Here is a 23,116-nt window from a genome sequence, read left to right on the forward strand (position 1 = left end):
ATAGTGGATATATTGGACAATGTTGGACATAGGTTAAATATAGAGCTGCCAGACAGGATGACAAGAGGAACACTCCAGAGGAAGTTCATGGATGAAGTGAAGGAGAAGTTTGGTGTGACAGATGAGCATACTACAAATAGGGTGAGATTCCTGACAGAAGGAGAAGCAATCACCATGGCTGCATGTTTCATTAATGTGGGGTCTTTTCCACATTTAGCTACTGAGAAAATCCCATGATGACTCAGTCAGTGTCAACTCTCCAACCTGCTCTGCCTCCATATGGCCTACAGTTGATCACTGGAGTCCCTATCGTATTGTTCTTTCCTACAGAACGGTCTATCCCCCATCCACATGGCAGCTCAGGGGGATCACATGGACTGTGTCAGGCAGCTACTCCAGTACAATGCTGAGATTGATGATATCACACTCGACCATTTAACTCCTCTTCATGTAGCAGCCCACTGCGGTCACCATCGCATGGCCAAAGTTCTCCTGGACAAGGGGGCCAAAGCCAATGCACGGGCTCTGGTGAGTAACCGTTTTCTTTTGAGATAATTTCTATTAAGTTACTGTGGAAAGTTTTAGGCAATGAATGTGATCTCTATGGCATTCATACATTCTAGGATCTTATGTTAATGAGGAACTAACTGTAGCAGTAATTTGATATTCTCCATTTCTCAAAGTTGACATAAACTCAGCTCACATTGCTTTGTCTTCTGCCCTTAAATGAGTTATAGTTGTGTTCAGTTCAGCGAACTTCTAAATTAGTAAAAAAAAAAAAACAACAACTTTATATTAAGTCCTTTAAAAATAACGTTTTCTGTAATTTTGAGTTGAAAATGTACAACCCATTTTTAAACTGAAAAGTCAAAAATCTTCAGCACTGTGATTTATTTCTGAGCTGTTTTTTTACTATTTTTTTATGTTTGCAGAATGGCTTCACACCTTTGCATATTGCTTGCAAGAAGAACCACATGCGGTCTATGGACCTGCTGCTTAAGCACTCTGCTTCCTTAGAGGCTGTCACAGAGGTAGGATGGTGTGACCACGAGGAAAAGGGTCTAAAAATTAACAAATCCTTATCCCGATGTGCAAGCCCTCACCCTGACAGTTGTATGGTACTTGACAGAGCTAATCACAGCTCTCTAAATCGCTGCCACCATCATTGATAGTAATCCACATAGGCCATACAGACGTGGCTAATGAGGTTAAATGTAATTTAGCCTATTTATAATGCATGAGTTTGATGTGCTTTTCTTGTCTGTTTTTTGTTCACAGTCTGGTCTCACTCCTCTTCATGTAGCAGCTTTCATGGGGCATCTGAACATAGTGAAAAACCTGCTCCAAAGAGGGGCTTCACCCAATGCTTCCAATGTGGTGAGCACTGCTTTTCTCATCCCAGAACAGAACAAATTGAATCTGACTGAAAGGGGAATAAAGTCACTCCTTTGGAGATCTGTTTTGTGGAATGCATATTAAATAATAATTAACTACTGGATTACTGAAATTAAAAGGCCAATCTGAACCATGGCCTTTAATACTACGATAGAGGATTAAAACAAGATTTACTCTAAATTTTAAAAAATATGTGTGTTTGAACTTTATCAGAAAGTTTTAAAACTCAAAATAAATAAATATAGAAACTTTTCATTGTAGGTTGTTACAGATGGATGAACTGAAAATGTCAGTATACATATGGACCCTTATATACACATTTGGGGTGCTATTTTGTCATTTGAGTAACTACCTGTATTTATCTACATCAGAAAGTGGAGACTCCTCTTCATATGGCCTCCAGAGCAGGACACTGTGAAGTTGCTCAGTTCCTGCTCCAGAACTCAGCACAAGTGGATGCCAAGGCTAAGGTATGAGCTGAGTAGTAGTACTAGTAGTACTACCAATGCTTCCAAGCAGAACACGGAGGGTCAGTCTGTCCATGCCACTAAAAAAACAAAACAAAACAACAAAACACAAAACAAATATTTCTACAAGCTCCTCTGGGTGCAAAGACCGCCTTTTATCATTTGAGGAACATAGCCAGAATCAGACAAGTTTTGTCAAGCGACACTGCAGAGGTTCTTGTCCATGCATTTGTGTCTTCACGTATTGATTATTGTAATGATCTTCTTTCTGGGCTACCAAAGATAAGTTTTAGAGGTCTACAGATGGTGCAAAATGCAGCTGCTCGCATTTTAACAAGAACTGGGAAAGTTGAACACATTAGCCCTGTACTGAGATCTCTTCATTGGCTACCTTGTCAGGTTCGAGCAGATTTTAAGGTCCTGCTGCTCACCTACAAGGCTTTAAACGGACTGGCATCTTCATACCTCTCCGACCTTTTACACCTTTATGTTCCATCCCGTGCTCAGGACTCAGGACTCTGGCCTTCTAAAGGTTCCTAGAGCCAGAAAAAAGACAATTGGAGAGCGTGCTTTTTCTTTCCGTGCCTCATTTCTGTGGAACAACCTCCCTCAAGATATTAGGCAGGCATGCTCTGTGGAGGTTTTAAAAACTAAGCTGAAGACACATTTGTTCACCCTATCTTACTTGTCTTAATTCTACGGCTTTTCGTTTTTAAATTCTTACTGTTTTAACTTATTATTATTATTATTGCTGTGTATCGCTTTTATTTATTTATCTTTTTAGTTTCAAATAGCTGTATAGCACTTTGTTTGAAAGTGCTTTATAAATAAAATTATTATTATTATTATTATTACTAGTAATAGTACCTTATTCAGCACCCAAAACAAACTTACAAATGATCGTGCAACAATTATCAGTCAATCACTGATCTTTTTAAGTTGTCACAAACAATGCATAAAGGCTGTTTCATGTACACAGTGGCAGGTTTTATTAGGCGTGATGTTTAATTTCCCGATGCTCAGCTGTATCTGTTTTCCAACTTGAACTAAACTCATTGTCCTCTGTGTCCAGGATGACCAGACACCTTTACACTGTGCAGCCCGTATGGGCCACAAGGAGCTTGTCAAGCTGCTCCTTGAGCACAAGGCCAGCCCTGACTCAGCTACAACTGCAGGTCACACACCTTTACACATTGCAGCACGTGAAGGACATGTCCAGACTATTCGAATATTATTGGATGCTGGAGCGGAGCAAATAAAGATGACAAAGGTAAAATCAGAATTAAGATTAAATGCTCAGTTAGTGCAGACCGCGTTTTATTGCTAACTGAACCGCTTCTGGCAAAAGATGACCGTTGAGGTTATTTGAGCTTTTAGATTCTGTTCTGTCTTATGATAAATTAAAATAATTTTAGCAGCTAAATATAAGCACAGATAACCACAAATAGTTACATATAGTAAAACCCCATATTCAGAAACATTGTGGTGTACAGATGCAACTGAATCTTTGACAAACATCTTAGTCTTTTCTTCTTCTTCTTCATTTGAGTAGAAAGGTTTCACTCCCCTCCATGTGGCCTCCAAATATGGAAAGGTAGATGTGGCTGAACTCCTTCTGGAAAGAGGAGCAAACCCAAATGCAGCTGGGAAGGTGAGCCAGTCTGTACTTTTGTTGACAGGCAGTGAGGAGCAGTTCATTCTGCAAGTTTGACCCCACCCCGAGATAATTTTGCTTTCAGCTAATTGATTGATTACCATGGTATGTGTTTCATATATACATGTTTCTGTGTGGTTTTTTTTGCATATGTGTGTGCATCTGTGGGTTATATATATGTTCATGCGTATGTGTGTGTGTGTGTGTGTGTGTTTGTGGTTAACAGAATGGTCTGACACCCCTTCATGTGGCCGTCCATCACAACAACCTGGATGTTGTTAGACTCCTGGTCAGCAAGGGAGGATCTGCACACAGCACTGCCCGAGTAAGATGTTCACACATATGTGTGTGCACATTAGAGGCAGGCCAGCATAACCTGCCAATCCATGACTGACAATCATACAAAACAGGCTAAATTAGAGTGATTCTCAAGCATACATTGACTTGCATAGCAAACTTTGTACTTGCAAGTGCTCTCTCACAGCAGCGCTTAAGTTTTATGCTGGAAGAATAGCAATGTCCACTTTTTTATTTCTGTTTGTCCTTGTTTCTTTCTGCAGAATGGATACACTCCCCTTCACATAGCAGCCAAGCAGAACCAGATGGAGGTGGCCAGCTGTCTTCTTCAGAATGGGGCATCACCCAATTCTGAGTCCCTCCAAGGCATCACGCCCCTACACCTGGCTTCACAGGAGGGACGGCCTGACATGGTGGCTCTGCTCATTTCCAAACAGGCCAACGTAAATCTTGGAAACAAGGTATAATATTAGAATGGAGCAAACGATCATGTTCTAAAGAGTAAAGTTTAATTCCTGCAGTTTTATATGTGCGTTTTTAAAATTATTATTAGATTAATATACTGTCCAAACAATAGATAAACTATGATGCTCATTCCTCTGGTCGTTCTTTGTAGAATGGACTGACTCCTCTGCATCTTGTGGCCCAGGAGGGTCATGTGGGCATCGCAGACACTTTGGTCAAACAGGGGGCATCTGTTTATGCTGCTTCACGTGTAAGCTACATCATTTCCACTGAATACACATAGTCATAAAATACCATGTGTGTGTGATGAACTGAAGAGATGGCATCTTTTGTCTTTATACAGTCTTGTGTGCCAAATGACTAAGCACATATTTGCCCGATATTTAGACTGATAATTAATGGGTATCACTAAAGCAACTAAACAACAGCTTGCTGTCTTTCTCTCTTTGGCTCAGATGGGCTACACACCCCTTCACGTGGCCTGTCATTATGGCAACATCAAGATGGTGAAGTTCCTTCTGCAGCAGCAAGCTCATGTGAACGCCAAGACAAGGGTAAAATTCCTTGTCAGCACCCCCTTTTGTATATTTATCATATTTAGTTTCTTCTTTTGTCCATCAAAACTTTTTTATCGCTTTCTTTTTTGCTGCAGATGGGCTACACCCCTCTGCACCAGGCAGCCCAGCAGGGCCACACAGATATTGTCACACTCTTGCTGAAACATGGAGCCCAACCCAATGAGATCACCTCGGTGAGAAACCTTTACTAAACCCTTCCTTGTGCAGCAGTTTTTCTGAAGGAACAAACATGTGATAACAAATAAAGAAATTGCCTTCAGTAGAATAGTTAGCACTAGAGTAGATTCAGATCACAGATCATCATCATCATCATCGCTCTCTTGACTGATAAACATTCCTATCCTGTTAAATATTTCTCTGTAAATGTTTTTCCACATGCACAATGTATGTGTGTTCACTGTCAGGACTATTTTTTACTTTTTTAGTTGCCGTGACTATGTTCCAATGAAACTTTTTTTTCAGTGTGTACTCTGGAGCTAGAGTTCCCCAACTAAAATTGATGTTGCATCCTATTTTGTCTATCCATTTATTTTACATCAGTATTTTTAATTTTTGATACTTTGTTCAGAGATTCTTTTTACATCACTACATACACCTGACAGTCCTAATTGGCTAGTTAGATTTTAAATTAAGATTTTGACAGGCACAATTTATGAAAGGCCTGAAAGATGCAGTTTAAGACCTAGTAATTAAACCGCAAAATTTAATAGCTTTTTTTTGTCTTTCCATTCACTAGTTTTGATATATTAGAAGTTTGGACATGTGTATAACTATGGTGGATACTGTCCAGTATATGTTTGTTGCAGCCTGTAGGATATATCAGTTCACCTTTTGCCTTCATTTTTCATATTTTTTTTTATTTATGTTGTAGATGTGTACCGTAATTCTAAAAACTATATTTCTTACAGGACTCCATGCAGTCATGATAAACTAAGTATACCTTGTAGCTTGTAAAACAACCTTTAGCTGCAACAACTTGAAATAATGATTTGCTGTATGACTTTATAATTTACAACATTGCATTAGTTTATGGAGGTTTGCAGGCATTCGTTTATATACAGATCTCTTATGGTCCCATCACAGCATTACAGTCAGGCTGAGGTCTGCACTTTGACACTGTGACACCTTGATTCCTTTCTTTTGCGGCCATGCTGTTGTATACCAGCCAACCTTTAGCTCTTGGACAGATGGCCTCAAATGTGACAGATTTCATGGTCAACTCAATGAATGCAAGGCGCCCAGTTTCCAAGCTGCAAAACAAACCCAAATCATCACCCGTCCAGTACCAGCATGCTTGGCAGTTGACATGAGGTATTTGTTTTTGCCAAACATGGTGCTGAGCAGTATGGCCAAACATCTCCTCTTTGGCCTTGTTTGTCCAAAAACCTCTTGTGGTTTCTTCAGATGCAACTTGGCAAACTTCAGCCATACTGTCCTGTTCTTTTGAAGGAGAAGAGGCTTCTTCCCGGCAACCCCCTCAAATAAACCATACTTGTTGAAGCTGTCATGGATTTTAATAGTCAACATGCTAGCAGAGACCTGTAGAATCAGGGCTGTAGCTCTTGGGTTTTTTGCACTTTCTGAGAATTGTAGAGAATCTGTTGGGATGTTGACTCCTGGCAAGATTGTGGTATTTTGTCTACAAACACCTGAATGCTTTGAGATCTTCTACTTTTGTTTTTCACAGGACACTAAAATACTTCTTTTTCCCAAGAGTATATGTTTTCTACAGGAAAGAATAAAGTTCTTAAAATCTGTGGAAATGATTTTAGTAATTTTAATTATCTGTCTCCGTGTAGAACGGCACGTCTCCCCTGGGCATTGCTAAGAGGCTGGGTTACATTTCTGTCATTGATGTGCTCAAGCTGGTAACCGAGGAGTCTGTTTCTGCGGTGAGCATGGTTCACCTAGTTACACGAGTACATGAAGAAGAAACGTTGACCCACCATCATCAGATGTTCACTGAGCAAACTCTGTTTTCCTAATTACATTCAGCTCCCTCACTGCTTGCAAATTAATTCCCACCCTGGTTCTCCACAGATCACGACAGAGAAGCATCGGATGAGTTTCCCCGAAACTGTAGATGAGATTTTGGATGTTTCAGAGGATGAAGGTAGGCTGTCTTATTTGATTATGTTAAAAGCATCAACTGTGCAGCTTTGATAATTAACTTTCAGCTCTGATTTTGGTAGAAGACGAGCGCATGGGAAGTACACTGACATGTCGAAGTACCAGCATGAATTTGACTGTATATGTGCGACTGTTTATAACACCCTTTTCCATTTGTCTTGTAGGGGTTGCCCAGCTAACGTTAGGTAGGACTGTGTCTGTATCTCTGCCTTGTCCGGTCCGGTGACTCGTAAACTTGTGCCTTCATTGCAGTTGCACTTTCTCATTTTCTCTGTGTGTCACTAAATGTCTTTCTAATCAGTTCTACTTTCGACTCCAGCCCTGTTTGTTATCCTCTATTTTCTCTGTCTTATCTTTGATCTCTCCTGTTCTCCCTCTTGTTCAGAGATTTGCTTTTTCTTTAAAAAGTCTGTTTGTCATCAGCATGTAGTCACAACATTTTCCTTTTACCAGCACATATCTGGTCATAGATCTATCATTGACAGAACTCCAATATTTCTGTATTTAAATTTAAATGGCTCCCTTCCAGTGCAGCGTTGCTGTTCCTCCTGATTTTTACAGTGTAATTGATCCATAAACGGATAAAACACATACTGTGGCAAAGCTGTGACACTTTCCAGCAAACAGCTCCAGTTTATACAGTCATCGGCCTGCCTTAAAAATCTAGAAAAAATAAACCAAATTCGAATCTTTTCAACACGTTTTGGAAGCATTTTTTCCTTTTGCAATGTGTTTTCTTGTTTTTATACTTGTTTAATTTTCTCACTTTTTACTTCTTTAACATTTTTTTGCTTTGTTTTCCTGAACAGCTTATACGAATGGGTGCTAAACTGTCTGTCTTGTGAAGCGGTTTATAGTTGTTGTTATAATTATTATTTTAGTATCATTCCTATTTAATAATTAAGGTGTTTTCTCCTACACAGAAACAACCATCACCACATGTGATTTCATCTTTAATGGGCATGCTCACTAAAAAAGCTGTCACCAGGTGCCTTGCAGTTTGCTGTCCATGCAGTGTCCTAAACTGTGTTGATATTCACTGTCTTACCAATCCTCTTCTTTCACTACTTTGGTTTCCATCGGCTCTGGTTGTTGTTGGTTTGACTCCATTGCTTGGACTAAAATGTTTGGAACTGCTTTGTGACCATTTTTTTCTGTGGTTTGGTGAAGGGATGGGAAGGATGGTGGAGTAGTAATTACAGATTTCATCTGGGGATTAAATCAAAATAGATTTTACTCGAATTTGAAGAGAGTTCAAGGTTTTGAGAGCATTTCTCATAAAATACATTTTGAAACAACTTGAAATGTATTGAGATAAACTGACATTTATTGGGAGAACTTGTCCTTAATTTAAAGTTTACTCCGTATCCCCCTGGTGTCATCCTTTTCTCTCTTACTTCCTTATGTGCTCCTTGCAACCTGTTCCTTACCACTTATTTTTCTCTGTGTTCATTTTCCATGTTCTTTCTAAACATTTCTTTTACATTTTTACCACAGGAGACGAGTTGCTGGGGATGGACGGAGCTCGCTATTTGAAGCTTGATGATTTTAAGGACCAGGATGATGACTTTCTCTCCCCAAAGAAGACCCTCAGAGACTTTGAGGGCGGCATGGGCACCACGTAAGTCAGTGTGAGGTGTGACGAGGAGTCTTTATGTGAAGAATGCCTAATATGATATAATTGAAAATGAAATTTGAGCTGGCGATTAAATTACTGACATAGCTCATTTATCCTTACCTTAGATTATGAGAAGCAGCAGAGTGAGCTCATATGATTTTATTAGAATTTTGATAGCGGTGTCATATTCAGCGATGGTTTCTTGTCTTACCTTATTCCTACCTCCTCTTCGACAGTCCATATTCTCCTGCTATTCCCAGGATCCCCTGTGTGTCACCAGAGACAGTTATGCTGGATCAGGTATGCTTAGCTCGTGACTAAGAGTGGCTTTGTAAGCATTTGTTACTTTATTTTATCCTCCTGAGACCTGAGCTCTCATTTGAATACTTTTCTAATTTCTTCTAGCTATTTGGGATTAGTTGGATCTGATAAGTATATAAATTAAGCTTCCTCTTTGAATAGGAAGCCATTGATTTGTTACGTAGTTGTTACATACTTGTATGTACTCGTAAAGGGACACTTAATTTAAGTTAACATTGCTTGACAATCACTTTCTTGTGCAGAATGAAGTTTTTAAGGTGCAAAAAAGAGGCTATAGAAGACAGATATTCAAATGGAAACATCACTAACTTATATTATTGAACCAGATTCTGACTTTTATTCATACCTCTTCCTTTATTATGGTCTTCTCTCTGCTTCATGTTTTATATCACCTCTTTCTCTTTTTATCTCAGTCTTTCCCTCCTACTTTTCTCTGGTTTAATCTTCTCAGTCATAGCTGTTTTACGGCCTCAATTTCTCACCGTTTTCCATTTTCATTTCTCCCTCTCTGACCTCAGCACACCCCCGTCCCCTTGCCAAAAGAATATGATGAAGATTCTCTTATCCCAAGCAGTCCAGCTACTGAGACTTCAGACAATGTCAGCCCTGTAGCCAGCCCTATTCACACTGGGTGAGTTATTAAAATGTTTTTCTTCCCCGTTAAACCAAATTTTTAAAATTGCTTTTATGTTAAACAGTATCAGTCGTCGATGCTTCTTGTCAGGATTCTTATTATAGTGTTTTGGCAGACTGTGAAATTTCTGGCTTTACAAAAAAGTAAATAGAAAAAAAAGTGCAGATAGTGCAGACTTGTTAAAAGCCTATGATGATAGTCAAAAGCATACTATATTTATCATCTATTTTTCTCTTAACCTGATTATAATTAACAAAATTGTTTAAACTCTAATGTCATTAACATTTAAAACTGGCAACTGATTCCATTAATTCATCTACTGAGGTGATAGTTTATGTGACAATAGCATCCTTTACTTATATACAATCTAAAGTGCTCTGTAAACTGCTACGAAAAAGGGCCTAGGTAAATGCAGTCCATTTATGTTTTAATGTTGTTGCATAGAGGTATGATACCAAAAGATAAATGGTGGTTGTAATGATTATCAGTGATGATCACGATGATCACAATCCAAATTTACAGATATCTTATATTTAAAGGAACTGTATTCCAGCAATAAACACTTTAATTTATCAATTATGCAAAGTCATAATTTACTGTATCTGTACCTGTTATCCAACTGCAATAACACATCTGAATACTACAAAAAAAATGTCCATCACGCCACTCTTGTGTTAATCTATGCACGGTCTGAAGCATGTGTGTGGGAATGTATGTGAATGTTTTACTGTTACATCTTATTAGTATTTTAAGTATTCTATCTATTTTATTTATTGAATTTTATTGTTTTATTTATATTTTGATATTGCTAGGGATGATGCAATGATCGGGGACCATTCTTCATTTCGTTGTTCTCGTGACAATGACAATAAAGTTTCTGATTCTGATTCTGTACCTCCATGAGTCAGCTTTTGAAATAGTGAGTGTGAAAAGATGACCTCACACATAGAGACACCTGTATTAAGCCACTGGTATAATGCAGGAGAAGCAGAATCAGGATCTCTTTCAAATCTTTTCACATCATTCTTGCTGAGCATTGCTGCAGATCACTCGTTCTCTCCTGTCATATCCAGATAAGCAAATGAAAAGAGCGCCTACACAGTCAATTGATGTCTTCTTTATGAATAGCATAAACCATGAGCGGGCAAACCAGATCAATTCAAAACACTGCTGAACAAACAGCACATGAATAATCTGTTCCATCTCGTAGAGCTGGAGGATTTCCCTGACGAAAGTCCAGTCTTTGTGTTTTTTTTCTTTCTGTCCTGTTTTATTAATGTTTAAATGTGTTTTGATAAAGTAAAGTTTACATGTTCTTAATTTATGGCACCATTTAACTCAGCTTCCTGGTGAGTTTCATGGTGGATGCTCGAGGGGGCTCCATGCGAGGCAGCAGGCACCATGGACTACGAGTGATCATCCCTCCCCGAACCTGCGCTGCACCGACGCGCATCACTTGCCGTCTCGTTAAACCCCAGAAACTGACCACGCCTCCTCCACTAGTGGAGGGCGAGGGCCTCGCTAGCCGGATCATCTCCCTGGGGCCGTCCAGTATGCAGTTCCTTGGGTAAATCAGACCTTTCTTTGGTTTATTAACTGTATTTGATCGTATTTGACTGTGCATTTACAGTCAAAGCAAAATACTTTTGTGTGTATTTAAGTGCCTATATGTGCATGTATTTGCGTGGCTCTTAATAGACATGACATGTCCAAGACAAGTTCAGTGATTGTGCCATTTAATGGACAAGACTAGATCATGATGGGGTATTTATAGGAAAATAGTCATTTAAGCAGTTTAAAACTAACCTATCACAGTGTAAAGTTACAGAGAATATGGGGATCATCTACGGTACATATTATCTTAAAAATATTTTTAAAAATCTTCAGAAAGTATTGTACACAAAGGACTAGGTTGAAAACCAATGCTGAAAGGTCCAGAGTCATGCTCGGATGATGTATCAAGCATTTCTGAAAACCATTGTGCGTGAGCACTGGTCATTTTTATTGTACAATATTAAAATTCTAACCATGCAAGGAGAAACATAAAAAGCATTCATAAACATGTCGTCTCTGGACATCAGCTCTTTTAAAGAGGACCAGGTCTGACCAATCAAGTGGCAGAGGTTTTTTAGAAGTCACACATGTTGCATCTTCTAAGCTGTGAACATGCACTTCAAAAGGCTGTGTATTAGTGCAAATGGCATTGATAACTTGTACTGTTAATGTTAGTCTGGGCTCTGAACCAGCTGGCCTGTAGTTCAGAGTCATCAATTAGAATGTTTTGGCACACTGTGAAATAAAATAATACCGCAGAGCAGACCTCAGTCTGATGAGTACCAAACCAGGCAAGTAGGGAAATGCATTTGACTTTCAAAACTACAGCATTTAGTCTTCTCTGTTCCCCAAAACCTATAGATTGTCATTAAAAGACAAAGAAAAAGAAGATAAAATATGCACCTCTCCTACCTTTTTCTAAAAACCTTTCTGACATTTCATTCACAGACCAGTGATAGTAGAAATCCCTCACTTTGCCTCACTGGGACGAGGAGACAGAGAGCTTGTGGTGCTCCGCAGTGAGAACGGCTCGGTCTGGAAGGAACATCGCAATCGCTATGGCGACGAAGTACTGGAAACTATTCTGAATGGCATGGATGAAGGTTAGTGGGATTGTAATGGATGTCGCCTGTCAGGGAAACCTTGAGGGGTTGTATTAATCTTGATGTATGTCCCTGGAGTTACAGAAGACAAGCATAGGAAGGTTTTTTTAAACACAGAAGCTGCCTCCGCAGCATCAGACAGGCTTTATTCCCACAAAGTGTTCATTTAAGACTGAAATTTTCAGCTAGACATGTATCCTAACACCTACCATTACCCTCTTTTTCTTTCCTCTTTATCTCTTTTCTCTGCTTATCTCCACTATTTCACCTTAATATAGACTTGGAGAGCCAAGAGGAGCTGGAGAAGAAGAGAATCCGTCGAATGATCTCCACTGACTTCCCCCTCTACTTTGCAGTAGTGTCTCGCATACAGCAGGAGAGTGATCTCATTGGTCCAGAGGGCGGTCGGCTGACCAGTAAGCTGGTCCCCCAAGTTGAGGCCATCTTCCCTGAGACTGCTGTCACCAAGAGAGTGAGGCTGGGACTGCAGGTGAGAATATGAATTGAAAAGAGGCTTTGCACATGTACACTTTTCATAATTGCTTGATTGTTCAACACAAAAACAGATGTTCGAATGAGAAAACAACCAAGACTGTGCCAACATGTTTACCTCTGGCCTCATTTTCTGTTTGTGCTGCTTTCAGTCTACGAGTTCAGATTTGACAGATTTCATGCCATGAAGTTGATGTTATGTCTGTTTGACCAATGAGTCTGAAAATGCTTGAGTTTTGCTATCAGTCATGGAGACCTGATGCGAGACGTGAAGAGGCAGGCTGATTTATTTCAGTACTATAAACCTTAATGCTAGAAGAAAGGTCATCACTTGTCATTTGAGATATCCCATCAAATAGTAAATCTATATTTCATTCAGTGTTTTGTGATGTAGCGTCAGTTATTATTGGTATTACTGTAAATCATGTACATTTTTTAAAGTAAATTTCTCTTGCCTTGCACTTCATTGTGATAAATTTGCTTTGGTTTATTCAATGAAAATGTAAAAAAATACATCTACTTCACAAAATAGAGCTGTAACAAACAGTGATATCAAACCGATAGGAAGAAGATTTTCTCAGTTTTTAAACACTGTCAATAAGAATTTCATTGATAGAATAGGTTAATATAGAAAAATTATATACTTTATTAGAACATTTTCAAAATTTGCCTGACCTTTAAGAAGCATCTCCGGTGTTTGCAACACGTGGTGTCTGCCCTGCCAAACAGGAGCTTCTGGCAAATGTATGACTGGCTGTTACTCATCCAGACCTCTGCAGACACCCGTCTGGGAACTTGGCACACACTCATGCTGACTGATCTCTTTTCACACTACACCTACACTTGGCTTTGTTTTCCACAGCAGAAAGATTATGAAGGATTATGGCTTCTTCATTTCTGTTGCTTGGTCACTTGAGTGTACATCGTTTACGTTCTTTGTCATGGCACTAATGTTATGTACGTAAGAAGATTGCATGAGTTTTGCTTTGGCTACGCTCGTCTGTTTTCCTTTTTATTCAGCCGTTCGTCACTCCTCAGTTCCCCGATTTAAGTTGTGAGCCACAGTGACCAAGCTGATGCACTGATCTGAGTTTATGAATTTGTTGCATGTGTGAGTATGATTGGGAATTTGAAGTTTTAGCCTATTGCACATTTGCTTTTATGGTTTATGGTTTGTTTTCCTTTTTTTAAACATTTTGTTTAATTGTTTGTTGATCCTTGCGGAGTTTCTGTTATGTTTTATTTGTGCTTGAGTTTATCTTTTCCATTTTCCATGTATGCAGCCTTCTCCTCCTGTCTTTTCGTCATGTCCTCAGTGTCCCTTTTTTGCCATTAACACTTTAACATCAGGCACAACCAATCCCTGATGAACTGCTGACCAGGCAGCTTGGTAACCAGGCCACCTTCAGCCCAGTGGTTACCATCGAACCTCGGCGACGCAAATTTCACCGTCCAATCGGATTGCGGATTCCTTTACCACCGTCGTGGAGGGAGAGCCCCCGTGATGCTGGCGAGGGTGATACCACCAGCTTGCGTCTTCTCTGCAGTGTCATTGGTAGGAATAACTTTACAGAGCAATCCCTTTTTATATTTTGTTTTTTCTTGTAACAAACATGAGATACCTAGGATTGTATGCAGGAATTATTACCTTTCTCATTAGGGTACAAACAAAATGATCTGCCACCAGATTATATATTTTTTTTGTATTAAGCAGTTTTATTTACCAATTTGACTTTTTAGAGTAACCTTAAAATGACTCTTTATGGTGGTGATGGGGAAAATTTGAAATACTGGGGCAAAGAAAATCAGAGCACCAATTCACTAAAATGGACCCTAACAAAACTGATTGATGGCAGTGGACACGTGGGTGTACTTCTGACTCAAATATCACAATATAAAAGGCTGTAATCTCCTGTTTTAATATGCAAAGCAGGGGTCATACACAGAGACGCACTTCTCAAAACAAACATGGCAGCAAAAGAGGAAAGTCGAAAAAATACCATACCAGTCTAAATTCGACTTAAACTGTATTTACATTATGTGAGTTTGAGCCGTCTCTGGAGAAAGACGACCAACATAAAAGGATATTTCTGAGTACTCAACTGGTAATCAAGTAAAAGCAAAAGCAGCATAAAATTACGTGCAAAGAATCTTGACAGACGGAAATAAACATGCACATTAACAAAATGATTGAGATTCCAATCATGTCTCTGTGTAAGTTGTGTCCTCCATCTGTTAAAGCTGAGCCAAGGAGGACACAGGAAGCAGACAAACAGCAGAGGAACAACAGCTGTCTGTCTTAGCCTTGATTCAGTTGCTTTTATCATTGTAAGACAATTACATTTTCATGCAGCAGACTAGAAATACTTCTCAAGTTTATCAGATCAATGTCATATAGTGTGGACTGCAGTGTGTGGGAGTCATTACAGGGAGTAGTGAAAAAATGACAAAAAGGAGAAGCCATGATACTGGATGTATATATTCAAAAAGAGAGTCACTAGATAATCGATAATAGGTGGGAGACCTAACAAAGAAAGGAAATAAAACTGATGAAGGTCCAACTAAGACAACATAATGGGACAGTTTTTCCAACACTTGCACATCAATCCAGGTGGAACAGCACCAGCTCAGTGGGAGGACATCACTGGAACCACCAAGCTGATGTACGCCAACAACTGTGCCAATTTTACCACCAATGTGTCTGCAAGGTGAGCTCAGTAAACACCTGTGCAAGCATGTTCCCAGTCAACTTTATTTCCTGCACTCTTGCACACATCTGGATTTAGATCCAGCTGGTTTGTTTAATTCTTCTCTGTTCTCCTGCTATATCCAGATTCTGGCTGGCAGACTGTCCACGTACGGCGGAGGTGGTCACCTTTGCCAACCTGCTGTACAGGGAGCTAATGGCAGTCCCATATATGGCCAAGTTTGTTATTTTTGCAAAGATGAATGAGGCACGTGAGGGACGCCTGCGTTGCTACTGCATGACAGATGACAAGATGGACAAAACTCTGGAGCTGCACGAAAACTTCACCGAGGTGGCCCGGAGTCGAGACATTGAGGTGCGCACAGGGGCAAGGCCACAGAAAGCCAGCTTGTTAAGGAGAGCAAGAGCAGTTGAACGTGTGATTCATTTTAAGTTCTCTAAAAAGTGGCGACATCGTGGTTTGGTGGTTAGCACTGGTTCCTCAGACCAAGAAGGTCCTGGGTTTGAATCATACTGTGTAAAGCAGGGGTCCCCAACTAAAATAACAGGAGGTTCACTACCTCCATCATCCAATCAATCTGGGTTCCGAACACTTTAAATGACCCAACAAAAATATTTTCTTTCATTTCTATTTAACATTTAATTAACAATATAGACTTTTGCCTTGTAACTACTGATCAATTATTCATATGCCATTAAATCATCTGCTGAACCGAAAAGTGCAATCCAGTTCAAGTACTAATATTAAACAAAAAACAATTTAACAATAAAATCATGCAATAATCTTTACCAGATCTATTGCACATAACCCAACATTAAGGTGTCTTGATGCATGCTCAATCATCCAGGTAAATCCAAATCCAAAAAGTTGTTTCTGTTCATCTGGACGTACCGTTTTCAGTGGGAGAAACATTTCATTACTCATCCAAGTGACTTTTGAAGAAGAATGGGAAAAGGGAAAGACCACCTTTGAATCGATGAGGGGGCCTAAGGGTACATCTTTCGCTATCTTACAACGCTGTGATTGCAGCCATTCCCCAACTTTCTGTGAATGGTACTCATGGCCATTGATCAATGGGCTTTGATCAGTGGTTGTTAATCAATGGTCATGACAATTTGGATTTTAATGATTAAGAAACTGACCTCACAGCCCATTGTTCATTCAGTGGTCTAGTCATTGTGCAAAGGTACTGTTTGTAACGTTGGGGAAACTTGCAGTCAGCTGACACTAAAAAAATCACTTGGATGACTGAAAACGCTACATCCAGATGAACAGAATAAACTTTTTGGGACAACATTAAGGTGCAAACAATTCACCTAAAAAAAACCCTCAATTTTCAGGAAAATTAAGAAGTGCTTTAAAACGGTGCAGTAAATATGTTTGACAAACTCAACACCATGTAACTTAAAACATACTGCAAAACAGTGCTGGCTCTCACTTCAGTGAGAGAAATTTGCATGTGCATTTGCAGCTAGCATTTTAAAATTTGGGTGAAATGGGGTCAATGCAGTTCTTAAGCATGCATGCAAATGTTCATTAGTCAGCTGTGAGCGAATTTTGTCCATTCATCTTTAAATGTCAGATAGTCCACTATACATGCTTTTGATAAAGCCATCTTTTTTTACTCATTCAACTGTGCACCACCAAGTCATCATTCTACTGTCGCCAAGTGCAAGCTCCCAAGCTGTAACTTAGCAATCTGTGTTGAAGGGCCCGCATTGGTTGTTCTTCTTTGGCGTTTTTTTGGTGGTTGGTGGTGCAATACCGCCACCAGCTGGCTTGGAGTGTGGACTAGAAAGTCACTGATCCACATAGCTGCCCATCACGCCTGTTCAAAGGTCAGCCATGGCAGCCGGCAGGAATAAAATATCTAGCTACATAGTAAATGAGGAAATGCTTTGCGGTCTGAGGGAAAACCCTCTCGGGGTCCGGTTTGGGACTGGAGACTGGGGAATGGGGACCCCTGGTGTAAAGTTTGCATGTTCTTCCTCCCACGGTCTGAAGACATGAATATGTTGAATTGTCCTAAAGTATGGGTGTCTGTCTCTGTGTGTTAGCCCTGAGATGGATCGGTGACCTGTCCAGGGTATACCTGTGTTGTTCCAAAAAGTGATTGCCTGCCAAAAACTGATTTCCAATGTTTCCGTGTATTTTTTATGTGTAATATCTTTACGCATGTTGGTAAATAGACTACAAAGGGGTTATATATAGAATTAAAAAATTATCTGTTTTTTCAAGTATCTTTATAACTCTGTGTTAGTGTACTTACATTATAACCAATCCGGTCCTTTATCCCCACTTAAAATATTTTTACAGAACTATTGTAATATTTGCTGCCATTTCTGCTGTCCAACTTAATCTTACAAAAGACATTTTTAATGTTAATGAGATTTTTTTAACTGCATAAATAAAGGTTCTATAAAAGTCGCTGCCAAAAACTGATTGCGGCTTCTACCTTGTTACATGAATGTTGTTTGTGGTCATCCATGAGGGATGCATTTGACATATGTTTCACATATTATAGCCCAACAAGTTACTTATAGCAGTTTAAATACGAGCAATCAGTTTTTGGCAAATACCGGAAATCAGTTTTTGGCAGACAATCACTTTTTGGCACAACACCTGCTTCTTGCCCTTGTTTTTGCCATTTTTGTTATAGATTCCATTTGCTGCACCTAGAAAGACAATGGATCATTCTTTTGTTTGGGTTTTTTGGGTACAGCGTATTGTATCATGAGAAATCTGCATAAATTCCCTGTGAACGAGTGCTTGTGAAATGTTATTAGAAAAAAAGCAATTCCATTTTTCCCTTTTATGTTATATTTTCCACAGCTAATGGAGGGCATGCCTCTCTACCTGGAGTGTTCTGGGAACTTGGTGCCCATTCGGAAGGCCACTCAGCAGCCTCGTAGCTTCAGCTTCCAGGCCTTCCGAGATAACAGACTGCCTGTCTCTGTCAAGGTCTGTCCCTAGCTGCTTGTTCATATGCCTGCTTCTTTATCACTTGCTAAGTGTTGCTACAGTATTGTGTGTTTGTTTGTGTGTGTGTGTGTGTGTGTGTGTGTATACATGTGCAAAAGTGTGTGTTGTTTAGTTTTTGGATACAGTATGTCAAGGACCTTCTCACCAGTTATTTACACTCATGAGCACCTGCCGATGACTCAAACACTGCGTTCATATGGTGGTTTTTGTGTTTGCTTTTCACTCTCATATCAGTGATGTGAACACGTAGGTAATAGTACAGTCCTGTGCTGACTCTGCAATCATTGCATATTAAACACAGCAGTATAATTGGTGCACTATAATTGCAATATGCTACCTTTTTTCACAGAGTTGAGAGATATTCCAGGCAGTAAAGTTAAGATAAACATTAGAAATATTGGAATGTCAGGTTGTTCATCGGATCTCGGGATTCTCAGTTTCTTCAGTTAGCTTTTGGCATGGTGTGTCATTGTGAGTCCTTTTGTTCTTTTTTTATTTTCATTGTGCTTTGTTTGTTTGAAATGTAAAGGTAATGTAAAGGTAATAAAAACCAGCAATCGGATTTGATAGGGTGTTTTTGTTTTGTGTTTAAGTTCTTTATCAAAAGCACCATAATTTCATCTGTTTTTATTCCACATTACATTGATGACTTGTGTATTTGTTCTTCTATTGACCGTATATATTATATATTGTGTGTACGAGCCGTTCCATGCCTGTCCCGTGACCATATTTATGTAATTTCCATATCACTGTTTTTCCGTTCATCTGTGTCTGTCGATGTGATAAGTCAAGTATTGTTCAGAATCAGCTTGATGAATACTGGTAGCCAAGCAACAAACAACTTACCTGTCTAGCTGTCAACTCTCTTGGGTAATTGTTTGCATGCCCTGTGACTCCTTCACTTTCTTTGCCTGCCTTCCTATCTTGCGGCCTTGCCTGTCTGTATGTGTCTGTCTCACTGTCTCTCTTTCTCTCTCTCACGGTCACTCTGTAACTGTCTGGTCTGACAGACGTCCAGGTAAAATGTGCAGGTAAATCTCTCCCTCTTGCCTGCCTGTGGACTGCTTCCATCCCTGTTTCCCCCTGCTTCTCGTCCCATGTTACTGCGCCACATGCTCAGGACAACTGTTAAGGGATCTAGTGCTCTTTTTGATTTTTTTTTCTTCTTCTTGCCCATCTTATCTTCCTCTATTCTATATTTTCTGCTCAATTTCTCTTCCCGCTCTTCTCTGCTCATCCTTTTCTGTCTTTCCATTCTCCTCCTTTCCCTCACTCCACATTCTTCTATTCTATTTTTCTTTCTTCGTCTCTGTCTACCTGTTTTCTGTCTATGTTTAGGTCAGAGACAGTAACAAGGATGCCTCCGGGTTTTTGTCTTTTCTGCGGAAGTGCACCAAGTATGAGGACACACAACACGTACTGTGTAACCTTAATATAACCATGCCACCTTGTGTCAAGGTAAGGATTTGGTAGCAAACATGCACACATAATAAATAGAGATGATAAAAAGAAAGATCACGCACTGTGACCTTATCCCTGATAGATGGTCATTTTTTTCAGGTTGTTCTATCAGACTGGGGCTTGTCCAAAATATATGTGTGTGTTACATATATTATTATGTATTATATGTAATATTTGTGCTTATTAATTTTGTATAGATAAAAAGAGATTCCATTAAAAAATAAATGTACAATAATACAACTGAAGCAGTATAACATTACACAGTATCAGTTAATCCTTTTGACAAAGGGTTTACTCTTGGACTGACAGGCTACCTTAAAGGTATGGAGACTCCTTATTTTAAAGGTTTAAAGTGCTTTAATCTAGTCTACTGCATTTTACCTGGATTACTATTTTAATATCAACCATAACTTTGCCAGGAGTCTATCTGAAGTGCTACATCTATCTAATGTTACATGGGTCAAACATGGTGACATGGGTGTTTGTTAAAAGTTCAAAAGTTCTGTGTTAGGCGATTAATTATTGGAATTCTTTCAATTTTTTAGGTTGTTGGAAGTGAGGAGCGCAGACGAACTTTAACCCCTCTTGCTTTGAGAGAACGCTACAGTGCACTGAACGAGCCCGGCGTGGGTAAGTCCTTCAATGCTTGACCGTCAGCCCTCTCCGGATATACACACAGTGGAGATGGGCACTGAATGTTGCACTGCCACTTTACCCACAACCCTGCTTCTTACTCTGCCCTCTCTATTTTCCTGTCTCGTGTGCACGCATGGCACAACAACTGAGCCTTGGATGCAATGTACTGCTCTACAGTATCCCACTAAGTTTTTTGCAGTGCAGTTAGTGGAAACATATTGAATGTGCAGCCACAAGATGAGCAGCCGCCCCCAATATGACCTGAAATGGCTCCATGGCACATGGCAATTTAGCCTTTTTCTGTCCTGAGTGTCCTGGTAGCTGTGACAATCAATGAATGACTTCTGTGGTTGGTTTTGCATGGCGCTGGTGTCTCCACTGCGATTTCCAATGGCATGGCAGCAGATACTGTTAGCATTAGCACTATAGCTTAGCACTGAGAATGGGCAGGACCTCGCAGTGGAGCAAGACAGATGAGCCCTTATACTGGCCTGTGGTAACTAAAGAGAGTCAAGATGACCATTCTGATTGGTTTAAATGGTGCTGATGGCAAGTGAGGGTGAATGGATAAAGGCCTTTTCTGTCTATCAAATACACAGCGCTGCTATATTGCACCTCAGTCTCTATTTAATGGTTACTGAATGCTACTGTGGTTAGCAGGAATAGCACCTGAATGAACCCCAAATTATGACCTTCCCTTGTCAAATGATGTCCTAACCCTGGGAATTATATGGGTAAAAAAAACCACTGTTGTTGGTATTGCTTATTTCCTCCAACAGAGCAGTGCTTTTGTCAAGGTACGTATTGAAACTTAACTGTCTTTTAGGTACAGATGATGAATTGGAATAACAAGAAGAAAATGAGTCAATACTAGCCACCTCTTAATAACATTTGCTTCAACACTATCAAGTCTAAAAAGAGTCTAAAAAAGTCATAAAAAGTCTAAAAAATTCATCCCAATTAAAAAAAATATTTTTTTCCACACATCAATATCTGTTTGACTTCCCAAATACGTTTTTGTGTAAAACAGTAGTATAACTATTAGGTCATTGAAACGTATTTTACTTGTATGCTGTATTACATGTTTCTAAACTGTCTGTGTGTTTTTTTTTCTCATTAGCCACAGTGAATGCCATGGAGAGGACTGAGCTCAAAATCAACATCATATCCGAACAGCTGGGTTTAAGCTGGGCAGGTTAGTCACACTGGATACTGTACAATCTGTATATAAAATGGATATATAGCCATTTGAAAAAGAAATTCAAAGCCACACTGTGAAAAACTAAATGCACCCTGATTGCTTCAATAGAAAATAGCTACAAAGTTGGACCATGCAATGCTTATAAAAACTGCAAAAAAAAAACCCCAAGAGCACCATCTCAAACTCTACAGGCCTCAGTTGGCAGTTGTTAAATGTTAAAGTTCATAATAACACAATCAGAAAAAACACTAACGGGCTCAGGTTTGCAAAGTTACATTTGAATAAATGTCCTTAAGACAAACGAAACCAAAATGGAGACATTTGACCGTAATGTACAAAGCTACGTTTGGATGAAACCGACCACAACAGATCAGCACTAACACCTTATAGCAGCTGTTATAACTCCTCTATATGCCTATATATATATATATATATATATATATATATATATATATATATATATATATATATATATATATATATTCACACCAGTGTGTGAATGCGAGAGTGAATGCATAGTGGCATTGTAAAGCGCTTTGTGTGCCTTGAAAAGCGCTATATAAATCCAATCCATTATTATTATATGTATATGAATCAGATATGAGGCTGTCAATGGTTCCTGTTAGTTTAGAAAATTAGGAAAAACAAGTATAAGGGCAGGATTATGTTGTAACAGACACATCACTACTGTATTAGTGTACAGAGTTCCTCGGTTTCTCAGACGGATCAAAGAGTCGCTTATCACATACTGTTTGAAAACATCAAGATGGCAACTGAGAAAAGAACAGTTATTAACCAGTGGGTTAATGAGTCCTGGCTAGGTACATCTTTTAGATCCGGTCTATGATGTAGACCACTAAACCGAATACTAAGGAAACCCCTGGCAGTTGTTATTCGTCCAGATCAGAGATCCTACTTATGTTTGTCCTTCCCGTAGACCACACCACCGATGACCAGCAGGAGCCCACGTCTTGCTGTTTTGTGTTATGCTCCAACCCAATTATTTGGATTTAGCAAGTTTCTCATTATCAAAGTCTCCCATCCAAGTTGGTGACTAAGACCGAGCAACAGCTTTTACTAATATATCGCTAATCTGCAGATGTGCCATTATACTAAGATTATTCACTTCATCTGTGAGTGGTTATACAGTAGTATTTTGGACTTAGTTGTATAAATATGTGCTTTATGTTTCTTTCTATTCTTAACTGTGTCCATTAGAGTTAGCACGAGAGCTTCAGTTTGGTGTGGACGACATCAATAGGATCCGTGTGGAGAATCCAAACTCCTTGCTGGACCAGAGCTCTGCCCTGCTCAACCTGTGGGCCAGCAGAGAGGGCAAAAGGGCCAAGAGTAAGTTAGCACTATATCCCTTTAAAATTCAGACCAAACGATTAAAACTTTGACTAGTGCAAATATTTCT

At 39.4% G+C, this 23,116-nt stretch overlaps 1 protein-coding gene across 6 annotated transcripts in view; it reads left to right on the plus strand.

Moving 5' to 3' along the window:
• The window catches only part of ank1b (ankyrin 1, erythrocytic b), a 76,156-nt gene that overhangs the window by 41,333 nt on the left and 11,707 nt on the right, over nt 1–23,116 (plus strand). For 4 of the 6 annotated variants that reach the window (XM_040000042.1, XM_040000043.1, XM_040000045.1 and 1 more), the window contains exons 10-37: nt 331–528; nt 933–1,031; nt 1,279–1,377; nt 1,767–1,865; nt 2,935–3,132; nt 3,415–3,513; nt 3,743–3,841; nt 4,077–4,274; nt 4,430–4,528; nt 4,734–4,832; nt 4,931–5,029; nt 6,656–6,748; nt 6,897–6,969; nt 7,151–7,171; nt 8,484–8,607; nt 8,841–8,904; nt 9,444–9,556; nt 10,902–11,126; nt 12,062–12,216; nt 12,495–12,706; nt 14,059–14,263; nt 15,320–15,416; nt 15,542–15,770; nt 18,249–18,377; nt 19,737–19,856; nt 20,405–20,489; nt 21,616–21,690; nt 22,915–23,046. In XM_040000042.1, coding sequence (XP_039855976.1) covers nt 331–528; nt 933–1,031; nt 1,279–1,377; nt 1,767–1,865; nt 2,935–3,132; nt 3,415–3,513; nt 3,743–3,841; nt 4,077–4,274; nt 4,430–4,528; nt 4,734–4,832; nt 4,931–5,029; nt 6,656–6,748; nt 6,897–6,969; nt 7,151–7,171; nt 8,484–8,607; nt 8,841–8,904; nt 9,444–9,556; nt 10,902–11,126; nt 12,062–12,216; nt 12,495–12,706; nt 14,059–14,263; nt 15,320–15,416; nt 15,542–15,770; nt 18,249–18,377; nt 19,737–19,856; nt 20,405–20,489; nt 21,616–21,690; nt 22,915–23,046 — 3,538 coding nt within the window. The remainder of the gene's footprint in view (nt 1–330; nt 529–932; nt 1,032–1,278; nt 1,378–1,766; nt 1,866–2,934; nt 3,133–3,414; nt 3,514–3,742; nt 3,842–4,076; nt 4,275–4,429; nt 4,529–4,733; nt 4,833–4,930; nt 5,030–6,655; nt 6,749–6,896; nt 6,970–7,150; nt 7,172–8,483; nt 8,608–8,840; nt 8,905–9,443; nt 9,557–10,901; nt 11,127–12,061; nt 12,217–12,494; nt 12,707–14,058; nt 14,264–15,319; nt 15,417–15,541; nt 15,771–18,248; nt 18,378–19,736; nt 19,857–20,404; nt 20,490–21,615; nt 21,691–22,914; nt 23,047–23,116) is intronic. The other 2 variants (XM_040000046.1, XM_040000044.1) reach the window with 2 other exon arrangements.

Source organism: Simochromis diagramma, unplaced genomic scaffold, assembly GCF_900408965.1.
Source record: "Simochromis diagramma unplaced genomic scaffold, fSimDia1.1 OVJJ01000596.1, whole genome shotgun sequence".
Lineage (NCBI taxonomy): Eukaryota > Metazoa > Chordata > Actinopteri > Cichliformes > Cichlidae > Simochromis > Simochromis diagramma.